Here is a 15494-nt window from a genome sequence, read left to right on the forward strand (position 1 = left end):
CGCGTACAGACGACACCATTGTCAAAACGATCCCCATTCCCACGGATCCGCGAAAACGACTAAAACGCTGTATTCTGCTGCCAAGCCATTAGATGACGGTGAAACACTATAGATTAAACACGCATGTGCATGACATCACGGTTTTCAGAGATCCATGTGTTTTTTTTGTTGTGGTTTTTACACAGAGACCGTTTTCAAAAACTTGCATTTTGAAACCCGTTTTCAAAAGTTTGCCTTTTCAGGCACCCAAAACGACATTGTTGTGTAAATGAACGGCCAAAACGCATTAAAAGTTTTACATATAGTTGAAAATGTCGCGTAAACAGACAGCCCCTTAGTCTTTGTCAGATCTCATCTTTAAGTGGTTGTTTCCTGTGTTTTGTTTCATGTATTCTTGGAGATGTGTTAGTTGAGATTGTTTTGATTAAAGAACCGCATGCGATTAGATCCTGCCTTTATTTTTCATAATTTTATTTCAACCCATTGCTGACACTATGTACTTAACAATTTGATACAATATACTAATATTGTATCAAGTGGTTAATAATTTGATGCAATATACTAACCCCTAATCTTAACCCTACCCTTATACTATTTAGAATGTTTTTAAAATAGTAAAAATAAAATGTTTGTAACTATATGTCAGATTAGCAAGGCCCATTTTGTTGTCTCCATGCTCTGGGTTTCTCTGTGCTATCTAATTAAATCTAGGCTTGCAATCACACTGACCAGCTGGCATATGAAAGGTCTGGGTGGACGGCCAGTGGGCGACAGAGGCCATGGGATCAGTTTTGGGGAGGGGTGGTAGAGGGTGAGAGGAAACAGGACCCCAGATGCAAGGGCCTCTCTCAGTTACCATGGCAATCAGATATCCCATCCAAAACGCAGCTGGAATGCGGTCGCCATGGGTGAGCAGAGGAAGGGTTCACTGTAATAACAGCAAGGGCCAGCTGACCCTTGTCCTCAATCTTATAAGATTACATTAAATATTAAAAATGGACTTACTATGAAGCACGTGATTTGGCATTGAGTGACTTTTTCTACTCCAGCCTTTTGTGCTCTAGCCAAAGCAAACACTTGAAGTCTGATAATAAATAATAGCATTAACTAACCCCTCTTGAAAAGAAAGACACAAAGCAAATATATTATTGGTGTGACAGTGGGAATTTGAAAGGAACTAAAATTCTGCCATCATGTCGTTCCAAACCTGTATGCATTTCTTTCTTCTGCAGAACACAAAAGATAATATTCTAAAGAATGTGGACAACCCGTTTCTTTTGTATGTTCTGAAACATTAAAAATAAGAACAAATAAAATGTTTCATGAACGATGCATAAATAATGTTTTTGTGCTAACATTTTGGGAACATTATTAAATGGTAACATTATTATCTTCTTAAGAAAGAAGTTAAAGGGCTATTTCACCTAAAAATTTAAATGATTTCATTAATAACTCACCCTCATATTGTTCCAAACCTGTATGAAAAAAATACTATGGAAGTCAATGGGCGCCGTCAACCGTCTGGTTACCAACATTCTTTAAAATGCCTTCTTTTGTGTTTAACAGAAGAAAGAAACTCGTTTGGAACGACATGAGGGTGAGTAAATGATGACAGAATTTTCATTTTTGGGTGAACTATTTAACTCTTCTGACTGAAGCGTTACGCATTAAAACATTTGTTTGGAAAGGTACACAGTTTTATCTGTTATCTCAAGTCTTTACATCCTATCACACACAACAGAGAGGCATTAGCTACTGTGTTGGGGGAGGGTAACTGACTAGATGCAGTGTCTTATCAGTGCAAATGAGATAAAGGTGATTTGTCCAAACACTCTGAGCACCACAGCGTTAGAAATGAACATCTAATACTCTGTGGGTTCACCTCATAACAGTGAATATCCCTTAACGCAAATAATCGCAAACATTTGCTTTTAGAAAGCTAAAATGGACTGGAGAATGTTTAGTTTCTATTAGCTGCTCAAATCACAAAAAGCCTAAAAGCTCTTTTGACCCAGAGTTAAAACATTCCAGCAAATTGTTAAAATACAGCAATAAATGCTCATTACACATTCATGGTGCTTTCAAATAGAAAACATTTCATCATTATAGAGGCTTTTGTTCGTTCTCAGTTTTATTAGCCATTCATGGTGGGCCTTGGTTAACACTGACAAAGAGAGAGACATCTGTGTTCTGTCTAATTAGGGGAGGGTAATATCTGTAGCTGATAATTGCCTGGAGAAGGAGTTAGCACCCCATAGCAGGACTACTGTCCTCGCAACACCTAGAGACTGAGCTTGAGGATGTGTTAGCACACTTAGCATATGGAGGAAGTTTGGTGACAGCTATGACACTTTCCAGGGGACAGGGAAGCATGTGAGATCACAATCCTCGGGTGAGGGATTTCTCAGTGCGTGTGTGGTGTCGGGTCAGTCAAGTGTCCTGTGTGACTTCCAGCACCCGTGTGTGGCGTAACGTCCTGTGTGACTTCTGTCGCCTACCACTGTTGCGCAGGTAATGATCAACCTCTGAGGCTTCACCCCAGAAGTGTGACACACACAATAGTCTTTTTTCCTCACAGAATAGGATCAGTTAATAAGTGTCAGGAGCATGTGTGTGGCTGTAAGTGGTGCTAATGTGCAGTAGCTCTCCTTGCTCACAGTGAAACAATGTCATGCTAATATAGATTAACAGGGCCTATCAAGACTTTAGTGGCTGACACTGGAAAAAGTGTTGAACAATGATCTAAGTTAATGATTAATTTACACTTAGTAAGATTTGCCTGATAAGCTTTAGCCTAATTTACATAAGCACTTACTCAAAGTAAAAAAAAAATAAAAGATTATTTTGGGATCTTAATCATGATATCCTACCTCTGCTATACCAGTAGAAAGGGGATAAATTATGCGTTTTATCTATTGATTTGTTCAAAAAAACATTAAAAATGAAATATGTAATTTTTTTTTTTTTTTTTCATTTCTGAATTCAAATTTATTTTAATATTTATCTTGGGGCATGGACTGTTCTGATGTCATAATGAAGAAGAAAAAGCCAATCATTGAAAAGAAAACAATATTTAGTATATTTGGTATATTCTTTAATTATTATTTTATAGATTTTTTTCCCCAACAAAAATGCTCCACTGCTAATGAATATACAAAACCTCTTTGTCCGCTAAATAAAAGTCATGGTTCAATCGACAGAAAATGATATCAAAGAGAGGACCCTTGTAAACTGTGTCAAATTCAATAAATCGGTTAAAATATCAGATAATTTGTCTTTTTTATGTTGTGGGTTCACAAAAAAAAAAAAAAAAAAACGTGTTTTTTTTTTTTACAATGAAAAAATATATTTAAAAGAATAAATAATAATTAGATAACACTATAGAACACTGTTCCGTCTTTAATGAATAACTACACAGGAACAAATGAGGAACGCAATATTAACATTCTAATAGTACCAATAAACTGTGATTAACAAATCCTTAATACTGCTCAGTTCACTATTAACTAATCAATAATAACTACTATTATTTCATACCTCCCAGATAACTAATATTTACAGGTTCATAATTAATGTGAATAATGCATAATGTATAAATAATGTATGTATAAATAACCCACTAGTGACTCAAGTATTACCAAATCCTTCAGAAGGAATTACTAATTATTTGTATCAGTATACTAAAGAGAAAAGCCTGATCACTCCCTAATACTGACTGAAGTCATTGTAAGCATTTGAGGTTTTTGTAACGTTTTGGATAGTAACTGCTTCTAAAGTTTTTACTTCAGAATTAATTATACATATGCATCATTCACAATAATTATGAATCTATTTTCTTAGTAGTCCTCTGGGAGGTATGAAAAAAAAGTAGTTATTGATTAGCTAATGAGTGAACTGCCTCATTCAACTGAGCGCTACTACTTACTAAATCATTGTTTCTTGTATAGTAGTTACTAGAATGTTAATATTGCATTACTCATTTGTCCCTGTGTAGTTATTTATTAATGATGGAACAGTATTATAAAGTGTTACCAATAATTATATGGTAACACCATATGAAATTCATCACATGAATACAAAGACTATGTCACAAAGAACTTGTTTTAAACAATTTTATTTTAATTTTTATCATGGACACTTATGTTTGTGACCCATAAATATCTTATGTGCTGTAAAGAATCATACATTTTGAGCAGTTTGACTGTCTTGAAAAGCCGTAGAAAGGGGCAAGTCTGCTTTTGTTTGCCTCAACAGCTGTGAGACGCAATGTAGAGGGCCGTGCCTCATTAAAATAGGGTGTGAACGAGGGGGGTAGGGATGACATGGTGATTGGGTCTAAAGGAAGGTTTCAGCCCTTAAAACAAGTGTTCTACTTCCTGTGAGAACATCCTGCTCCCTCAAGTGACTGTATCCACCCATGCTAAAAGTATGCTATTTGGATGATTGCTTTTTAACACACAACAGACAACACCTGTTGTAAGCTTGATTAAGCTCAGGGCTGCAGTAGCCGGATAGCTAATCCGAAAGGGCCTTTTCTGCATCAAACCCTAGACTCTGCAGAATTAACTTTTGATGCGAGGCATCAGCTAATGAACACGAAGCATAGATTTAATCCCATTAGCCGGTGGTCGGACTGACCTCTGACATGCAGTCACTGGGTTATAATCTCTGTCCCTCCTTTTCTCCTTTTTCTGCCGTCCTAAGACAATTGATTCTCTTTTGTCTCTGTTCCTCGACCGGTAAATAGGCAGCCTAAGCTTGCAAACAGGCATATTGCATGGGGAACATTGGCTAATATGCACATATGGCACTGAGGCTCTGGACACAAATGCTAGCTATTGTTTTTGAGGATGGTATTGATGGTATTAAGGATGGTCTGTTCTAGTAACTACTATATTTAACATAGCCTCTTTCAGGAGAAAATGCTTCGGTGAGCACATTAATTACTCGACAGACTGTGATCTGAATATTGATCAAAACAAAGCCTCAGATGCGCTAACAAGGCCTGAAGCAATTAATGCTTAGCAGAAACACTGCTATGGATTATTGAACAAAGTAAACAGAATGATTTAAGAATGCCAGCTCAAGCTGCCACTCTAGACAACAGAACACCTTCCTTTTCTGTGAATTGAGCTGCCTGTGCGATATAGACTTTGCAGTGTCTGTTTTCTGAGAGGGTTATCAGGCAGTGTTAGTTCTTAAAGCAAGGAGTGTAAGGAGGGCTGCCCAAGAAAATCTCACTCACTTTTGCACATTTAAATCTGCTACGCATTTCACCTCCCTTTTCTCGTTGGATTGGCCAGTTTTGAATGGCAAAGAGCAAGATTATCAGTGAATAGCAACTCTTCCGTAAAACATATGACTTCAGAAAACCTGGAATAGGGCACACTGATAGTTTACTGTGCTTTTTGGAGCTTGACAATCTTGACAATCTTCTCATCCCTCATTCTTGTGTTTCACAGATGAAAAAAGGTAAGTAAATTATGACAATTTTTGGACGAGTTCTTCCTTGTATATGTATATATATATATATATATATATATATAAAAAGCAATAATGGCACTAACCACTGCTAAAATTATTGTCTCCATTGTATTAAATTGTTTGCTTTTCCTTCGTCTCTGAGTCATGTTAAAAAAAGAACCTGCTAAATAAATCAACATAAATTATGTGAGTGTTTCTTTTTTCTAAATTAGATGAGGGCAAAAAATGTAAAGCCACAGCGTCAAATGGAACATGCAAAATTATGAACTGCTGCCCTCTGCTGGATAAAACCAAGGGCAGAGAACACTACGGAGAACAAGCTAAACAATGAGCTACACCAAGAGGCTCTGTTGAATTTGAACATAAAATCTATATCATCTTCAAAAACAATAGCTATTGTTTGTGTCAAAGGTCCAGAGCCTCAATGACATATGTCCGGTCAAAGTCCCCATGCAATATGCCTGTTTGCTACTTATGCTGCCTGTTTACAGGTCAGAAAACAGACATTTGAATCAATTGTCCAAGGCCACCAGGGATAATAAACCTTAAAAAGCAGCACAATAATTTAGTTTCATATAAAAAAAAATATTTAACACACTGTAAGTCTAAAGCAGTGAGACTCACCACCCAGAATAGTGTTTTATTAGCCAGTGTTTGATACTCATCAATGGTGGACAGCACACTGAGGATCAGGCAAGAAAGCACAATGAGGAATCTGCAGGGGGAAAGGAAAAAATGTCAATATGGCATTTTAACATTTACATACTAAAATGTGTGTGTGTGTGTGTGTGTGTGTGTGTGTGTGTGGTCCTGGTAATCCCTATGGTATGGGGACAAAATGCCCCCATACAGATGTCAATATCCAAAATCTTTGTCTTCATGGGGATATTTTTGTTCCCCATGAGGAAATCAGCTTATAAATCATACTGATGATAGTGAGATTATTATTATTTATTTAAGTTTTTTGTGATGGATAGGTTTGGGGTTAGTTAGGGGATAGAATATACAGTATGTACTGTATAGACATAATTATATCTAAGTCCCAATAAAACATTGAAACGTGTGTGTGTGTGTGTGTGTGTGAGAGAGAGAGAGAGAGAGAGAGAGAGAGAGAGAGAGAGAGAGAGAGAGAGAGAGAGAGAGAGAGTGTTTAAATACATACTTTCTTACTTTCTTCATCCCTCTTTAGATTGGGGTGCAATTCACAACTAAATTCTTAACTAATGAACTACAACTTTTTCCTAAATAAACTTCTAATTACTGCTTTGGTAGTTAGTAAGTTGTTAAAGGAATAGTTCACTTTAAAATCAAAATTCTGTCATCATATACTCACCCTCATGTAGTTTCAAACCTGTATGAATTTCTTTCTTCTGCTGAACAGAAAGGAAGATATTTAGAAGAATGCCAGTAACCAGGCAGGTTCTTTGTCCCATTGACTTCCATAGTAGGAAAAAAATATACTATGGAAGTCAATGGGACCCAAAAACTGTCTGGTTACTGACATTCTTCTAAATATCTTCCTTTCTGTTCAGCAGAAGAAAGAAATTCATACAGGTTTGAAACAACATGAGGGTGAGTATATGATGACAGAATTTTCATTTTAAAGTGAACTATTCCTTTAAGTAGTTTATTAATGGGGTATAGATTAAGGGTTGTAGAACATGGTCATGCAGAATAAGGCATTAATATGTGCTCTATAAGTAATAATAAACAGCCAATATCTTAGTAATATGCTTTTTAATTAGCAACTCGGTTTAGGAAATGTATCTTTACTCGGATTCACTGCCTATAATAGTCTGTTCAAAGAAATCAGAACATGCCAAAAATATATTCTATAAGGGTTCAGTTTCTAAACCCTTGCAGAATCTACAGTAATACTGTAGATTAAACACATCATAGCACGGTCGGTCATCATGTGTACTCTCAGTCTAAACAAACAAAGTTGTAACTTCTGAGACAAAAAGAAAAGTTATTTTGGAGAGAAAAGAGTTTGTTCACAGACAACTATGCAAATAGTGTATTCTCATGTGCTTTAAACTTGTTGATTTGTTTTAATCATAATTTAGTAATAATCATAATTGCCAACATAAAGTTATCATAATTTCCAACAGCATATGAAGGAGAAGACAAAAACAGTTTGTTGGTACATCAGGTGTGAAAGTCATCTATTGATTTAATTAGGAATACATTTAATCTTGTAATTAAAAATGTGTTTTAATCTTCTCTGAAATGCGCATCGCTAATATTCAGCAACAGCTATTTCTCCGTGTTTGTTTTTGGCAGTGATGCTTAACCCATTACAACTGCTCTATCAGCTCAATAATTCATCAGTCTGACTGCATTAACAATAAAAATGGAACACCAAGAGGTATGAAACCCAGCTGCCAGACAAACAGTGCCCAGCTGTTGCCTGTCATCACAAATTCAGAGGGAGGGACCAGAGATGTAAGTAAACATACACGCATAACCGATGGCTGCCTGACAAATATCTATCTTATTATGTAATTATTACTGCTGAATGACCTTGAACCTGCCACAAGCAGTCTGTGAGAGAAGTTACAAGTCAATAAACGTGCCACAGGCTACCGTACAATGCAACAAGTAATTGATCTGCCAATCCGCAGTGGTTAGTCAGGGATAATAAACACAGCACAGCTCACAGCATTAGAGATAAGCGAAAATAATCAGGGCAATGAGAAATCGTATTTTGAGAACTGGAGCTAAACAGAATCAAATTTGCAAGAGGCAATTTTAACTATTCATACTTGCAGATACCACTGAAATTAATAATATTTAAGCAGTTTTGATCAATGATATTTGGAATCCCTACAAATATTTGCCTCTTCACTGCTGGTATGTAGCTGTATAGTGTTCTGCAAACTAGTATTTATCAGCATTGTGCAGCATTCAGAATCAAATTCAGAATGCCTTTTAAATTCCAATTCAGTTCCAATATCGTTTGAAGTAAACAGGATGCAGAATTGCAATCCGAATTAGAGTGCAAGGAAGTTGAGTTAAATTGAAAACTGCATCTTATATATTGGGCAGATAGATAAGTGACTTATAATGCATTCAAGGGATATCAAAACCCATCTTTTAAACCCGTGACCGTGCTCTGGATACTCCGTGCTCCGTACTCTATAGATAGATAGATAGATAGATAGATAGATAGATAGATAGATAGATAGATAGATAGATAGATAGATAGATAGATAGATAGATAGATAGATAGATAGATAGATAGATAGATAGATAGATAGATAGATAGATAGATAGATAGATAGATAGATAGATAGATAGATAGATAGATAGACATTTCATTCACATACAATGCTGGGCAGAAAACAAGTTTTATACTAGGTTTTCCAAACCGCATGTGCACACGTTCACAAACAAGGTTCACACTTGACGATAAGTGCCTTTCATTCCCCCATGGCTTTGCAGTCTTTGAAGCAGTGATAAGCATGTGCACATTCTTGGCTAACATACCCTGCCTCCTACACACAAGCTTCCATAACGCTTCCGTATTCAGGCGAGACTCCTCAATTTCCTGCTGCAGATGACAGGGTGGTCAAGTGGTCGACTAGTGCTCAAGACCATATACGCTAGCAAGGCAACAGGTGAGGATGAATTATGCACTGAGGAGCCCGGAGAGTCCAGTTGTGCCCTTAAGCGAGGCAATTAACCTAAATTTGCTCCATAGGGACCATCACAACATTAGTACACCGTAAATCACTTTGAATAAAGCGCATATGCTACATGACAAGCCACCAGTTAATTACAGACTAACCTCCAACCCTCAGCCTCATGCTCATCATTCTTACAAACACATCAAACCAAAGTATAATTTAAATGATCCACGATCTTTTACAGTTTTTGTACAGTGATGCAGCATCTGACACCCTCTCACTCAGATTCCCATGTTCTCTTGGCATCTCTGCCCAACACCACTGAGTCACAGGGTTACCAAACCCACAGGGCCCCTGCTGAACACAGTCACCTCTGCAGCCAAGTTTAGCTGCCCGCTATCACCTCCTCTCCTGCTAGAGATATAGTCCATGAAAGGTCCCAATGAGTTGAGTCATTTTGACAATTACAAAACAGCCACATTCTGCTGCAAAGCATCCTTGTTATGCATTACACTGTAATAATGATTCTTAGATCAGTTAATACTAGACAAAGCCATACAGCCAAAGATTTATTTACTTGATTTTGAGTTTTTTATTTCATTAACTAGGCTACTATAACACACTTATAGCAGTTTACAGAAGCTCAACTAATGCATCTCAAAGCAGCTTTTATAATACAACATAATTTGATTGTTTTTTATTTTATGGACTTTTAGCTTTTACTTTTTTTTTTTTTTTAGTAAAGTGTAGTACATAAAGCAAGGCTTGGAGAGAGAATTGTCTCGAATCTCAGACTTGTCTCGAATATACCAAACCAACAAGAATTGTAAGCTAGGTAGATTAATGCACATTTTTTAAGTTTAAAATGGTTTAGTTCCATTTGCCCTCTTCACTTTGTCACAGTTTAAGTCCAGTGATGAAGAGGAAGTGACTTTATTAAACATAAGCCAACAACTAGAAACAGTGTGCCATGCACAAACAATACCGGACCAAGAATGAGTGAAGGTGAGGAACTTTAATACTCATGATGAACTAAATAATGAACAGCTGTGTGATGGTTAAAGGGTAACTAAACCCCTGGTCAGAGCCTGACTCCACCCACTGGCAATATTTGAAAAATGCTGGAAAAGTAGGCAGAGCCCACTCAGCCCAGTGGAGAGGGGGCGTGCATCTGAGACGTATCTCTCTGTAGGCAAGGGCGTGGTTAGCTGGTACCCTCTGACGTCAGAGTGTACCACAACTTCCAATAGGAAAATTCAACTGCAGTAGCCACCGTTCAACCTGAAGAGGGCAGCACTCAGACGTTTTTACACCATATTTTGTAAAATTAAAACACTTTAAACACAAATGTTAAAAAAAATTACTTGAATCAATGAACAGCACTAATAAATCCCCATTCTTACAGATCATTAACTAAAAAAAGTTGGTTTAGGGTTTAGTTACCCTTTAAATGAATATCCATTGGAAACTGATTATGGCCGGAAAAGAGGAACAAAGCAACACAGGCAAACAGGTGATTAAACCGACTGATAGAAAACAAAACCAAAACTAAGCATAACTGTGACAATATCATGCACTATAGGGCATGATTAATTAATTATGGTTGCATTGTTTGACCACTTGCCATTTGTTGTCTTCTTATTCAAAGCAACTTACATTGAATTTAAAGCACACCTTTTGTGTCAATTCGTGCGTTCCAAGGATCACGCTCTACTGTTTGAAGTACAGGAACTTGCTGTGTTTCATGTACCAAGTTTTGAGGTCACCGTGTGAGTGTTTATCACCTCACCAGTATTCATGTAATGAGTAGGCTACTCATGTGATGTCATCTCTTTAGTTCAGAACTACAAGCACTTTGCTCTCTGAGACAAATGTTGAAAATCCTAAAATATTCTTCTGACCCTAGGCCAAAATCTGAAGTCGAAATGATGGCAGTGTCAGAAGATTTGAAGCACAGTCCTGCAGAGTGGCTTCTCCTATACGACACCGTCAAATCAAAAACCAATATGAGTGCAGAACCTCATGGCACAATTACTGAGACAACAATAAACCACCACTTGCTCCACACACATCGTTGTTTCTTTTTTTTTTCTTTTCAAGACAAGCCATGATCCAAATTAAAGCTAGAGATTGTTTTTGCTTGCTAGTCACCATTTCTATCCCGCATGTAAAAGCAGCTCACAGTCAACGAACGCGTCACGGATTGATGTTGTAAAACTACGGACGAGTCTTCTTATGTCTTCTTCCGTTTTTTATGTGTCTTGACTGCTGTACAGTCTGACATGAATGACAACTGAGATCCTATTGTGTGACATGGCTTACAGCAGGGATAACATTTGTACAGTCTGACAAGCAACCGTCTTAAAGCACTATTATAAATTGTACAGTGTGTACCCGGCTTAACCCTCTGATGGTTTACGGGGTCTTTTGGGACCCCAAATGACTTTTACTCAAATTAAAAAAAATGTTCCCTTTGTCCAAATGGTATGAAACCTTCTACGGCTCTTAACACTTTCTAGATCTACAAAAAAAAAAATTAATTGAAATGATATCTGTTTTTTTTTGTTAGCGTGACAAAAATTGTGACACTCGTGGTCTTCGGGGTCTCTGGAGACCCCGCAATCAAAATAGACAAAATTCATCATCAAAATCAGAAACAACGCAGAATACATCGACAGAAATGGCACAAATAAAGTGGCACACTTCCACCAATGCAAAAACCATCCACAATGCTAAATTATATTGCTCACAACACGCGTGTACACACACACACACACACACACACATATATAGAGGAATACATTTTTGAGACTATAAAAACTGTTCTCTTATCATTTGTAAAATAAAATCATCCAAAATGCAGTACCACCACAAAAATAAATTGGTGACACTGACACATTGAAAATGTGCACACACACACACACACACACACACACACACACACACACACACACACACACACACACACACACACACACACACACACACACACACACACACACACACACACACACACACACAATTGTGTGTGTCTAGAATCTAGAATTAGATTAAAAATAAATGATTGAAATAAATGATAAAATCTTAAGACTCCAACATTTCTCTTTGTAACATTTTGTTCAGGTTTGGTTCTAATCATAATGTAACATTATTGAAAAACTGTTTTTTTTTTTTGTACAAAAAAATGCTAAACTTTGACAAAAATATTTTATTTTTGTTATAATTGTGATTTTATAATATTTAGATATGAATCCAACTGAATCCAACTTGTGAAAAGATATCTTTCAGGTAGTCTAATAGCAAATAGCATATACTGGAGCACTATAGCCATCTAGTGGTTAAAATTATTATTTTTTATTTTAAAACTGCATTTTCCAAAAAATGGGCAAAAATGTTACATTAAACCATTTAAAATTATCCATGTTATCCCCATGAATGAAAGTTAGAAATCTGGGTCTTTTATAAAGTGAATTTTACATCAAATGCTGTTTTTTTTGTAAAAAGGCTATTTAAATATTTATTTATTTATTTATTTATATAAATTTAAAAAATATCATAAATTCTCCAAAAACTGCACAAATGTTGAGTAAAAACATTAACAAACAGAATAAAATTACATTTGTAAAAAAAAAAACTATTATCTTGTTACAAATTAAATGTTATTGTCTGGGGTCTCTAGAGACCCCAAAAACCCAGAGTGTAGACATAAATAAAGACCATCAGAGGGTTAAGGCATGCACTCATTTATGGACATTCCTCATAGATGTAGCTCATAATACTGAAACAAATGTAAAACCATGTAAATAAAGGGAAATATAATTACGTAGACAATTAAGTAGATTCATTCCAAAGTCAAAAAAGCTTTGGCAGTTTTTTTGGTATTACGAACACCTTTTTTTACAGGGTATCATTCCCTTTCTTTAGTTTTCACTTAATACACTAGTAGATTTATATTTTAAACCTTAAAGGGGTGGTTGATTATGATTTCACTTTTCTAACTTTAGTTAGTGTGTAATGTTGCTGTTTGAGCATAAACAACATCTGCAAAGTTATGACGCTCAAAGTTCAAAGCAAAGGGAGATATTTTCTTTTAAAGAAATTGTTTTTTGAGGACTACAACAAACGACTGGTAGGGACTACACCACATTCCTCCCGGGTTAGTGACATCACTAACTGTAAAATTTACATAAACCCCGCCCCTGAGACATGATTTATAGATTATCATGACAGAATATGCTAATTAATGACTAGAAGATAATGACATAAGATACATAAATTCATTAACTAACCATTCACAAATGTTGTCTACACATTGTCACTTCTTCTTGAGTCTCTCCATCTTTGTCCGACTCCGTTTTGAACATAAAAGGCTAAAAGTTTTTGACATTTTCAGTGCATGTCCGTGTGAGGTAAAAGGACACAAGCTGTTGTAGCTCCGCCCCCTGTGCTGGGAGCAGCAGCTCATTTGCATTTAAAGGGACAGACACAAAAACTGTGCGTTTTTGCTCACCCTCAAAAAGTGTAAAATTTAACATGTTATATAAAAATATCTGTGGGGTATTTTGAGCTAAAACTCTGGGGACATCAAAGACTTTACATCTTGTGAAAAGGGCATTATAGCCTACCACCCCTTTAATAGAAAAAAACAAAACAAAAACATCATTGAGTTTTATGTTGAAAATAAATGCAATAAACTGCAGTGCAATGAATTCATTTTGGAATATATTAATAAAATGTAGTATTCGTATACTAAAGTGCAAAAAGTGGGGGAAAAAACAATTATCAAACATTTACTCGAAGAAGTGCCTCTTGCAACAGTAAAATAATTTTAAACATAAATAGGCGTATTTCTTAATCTAAAAATATGGCGTGACGTTGTAGACTATTTCTCATTATCTGTAACAATCAGATACTCACAATAAAATACAATAAAATACTCAAAACAATAAAATACTCACACTGTAAAATGATACACAAAGCATTTCCAACCCGATGGTCTCTCCAAGAAATTATATACACGTCCTTGACAGAAGGACCTAGAGAGTGAGGGACGGGTCGCGCTGTACACGGACATGCGGGGATGGAGGTGAGATGCCTGGCGCTGAGTGATCACTGAGGTCTTGCCGAACCGCACACTGTCATTTCGCATGTGCGGACTTTCGTTCATCTCCAGTTGTGCAGGTCCAATAGTCCATGAACGCTCTGACGCTGTACTGTGAGGTGGAGAGGTCATGCTGCTACTGAGTAGAGACTTTCACGCCTGATCTCTGCACCCAATTTAAAACTATATCAACTTTTTCTGTGACGGCAACAGTGACAGATGACTTGGTCCAGGTAGTCTTTATTCCTTGCTTCTATTGCGCTCAAAAAATGTAGAAAGTACTTTTTGCATCGCTTCATTCGTGTTTCATGGTGAACAGCAGCATAACGACTGAAGCAGCCCATCAGCAGCAGCACTTGACTGTGTCTACCACATAAATACTCATAACTCAACAGTGAGTGACGTGCCAGGAAGCACATGCCATCGCCAACAAAGGTAAAATTAAGATTACGCTCAATATCAATATCGTGTATGAAGTATTCTTGTACTGAATTCTATGCAATGCATAGATGCAATACAAATATTATTCTAATATTAATATTATAATATGAAAATATAATATTAAAATATGAATATTAATAAATCGTCTATAATAAGGGGTAGTAATCTAGATTCTAGATGGAGTGGGTCGCCCCCTCATGGGCAGCGCCATGTTGACATCACATGACCAGCTGTGTCATGCAATTAATAATAAGTTAATAATAAAAATGTGTTCACCCACATACCATCTATAACTAAAAAAAGCACAACACACTGAAAGAAAATTACATGAATCTAACAATTTGTTTTGTGGATGTGTGTACTATGAGATGTAGAAAGACATGGACAAAAAGTAGAAAAAAGATAGACCGCTTTGGTGTGAAATGACAGTCGCAAATATTATGCATTCATACAGATGTCAGTATAAAGTTTTGGCCATAAATACTCTTGGTATTATTGGAATGATTGAGAGCCAGATGAACATTTCAAAAACTTTAGTGAGTAAAAAAAAAAAAAGTTAGGAGGCATGTATGTTTAGACAAAGGTGAAGGTGCAGTTTCATTCAGCGTGACCTTGAATTGCTGCCTCACCCTTGAGATGTCAGGAAGGTATTGATTTACTGAGACGCAGGTTTCAAATACTGTCACATGGAAGTGAAGTGAGGACAGATACTGTTGTCAAGTAGATATTAAGATAGGCCAGAGAGAGATGAAGTCAGAGATCATCTGAACATAGCTTATCCTCAAATACTTTCAGAACTGCAGAGTGCAGACAATGACCAGACTTGCTATAAGGTTTTT

General features: G+C 36.5%; 1 protein-coding gene across 3 annotated transcripts in view; it reads right to left on the reverse strand.

Annotated features, from left to right (window-relative positions):
• kcnq1.1 (potassium voltage-gated channel, KQT-like subfamily, member 1.1) overlaps positions 1 to 14610 on the reverse strand; it is a 36074-nt gene extending 21464 nt beyond the window's left edge. Inside the window, exons 1-2 of one of the 3 annotated variants that reach the window (XM_081359082.1) lie at positions 14072 to 14610; positions 6109 to 6199 (exon numbers count right to left, since the gene is read on the reverse strand). In XM_081359082.1, the coding sequence (XP_081215208.1) occupies positions 6109 to 6199; positions 14072 to 14346 (366 nt within the window). In that variant the 5' untranslated portion in view covers positions 14347 to 14610. The remainder of the gene's footprint in view (positions 1 to 6108; positions 6200 to 14071) is intronic. The other 2 variants (XM_081359081.1, XM_081359083.1) reach the window with 2 other exon arrangements.
• Positions 14611 to 15494: the final 884 nt, after the last annotated feature.

The sequence above is a fragment of the Scardinius erythrophthalmus genome, assembly GCF_964197995.2.
Source record: "Scardinius erythrophthalmus genome assembly, chromosome: 2".
In the NCBI taxonomy this organism is placed as follows: Eukaryota; Metazoa; Chordata; class Actinopteri; order Cypriniformes; family Leuciscidae; genus Scardinius; species Scardinius erythrophthalmus.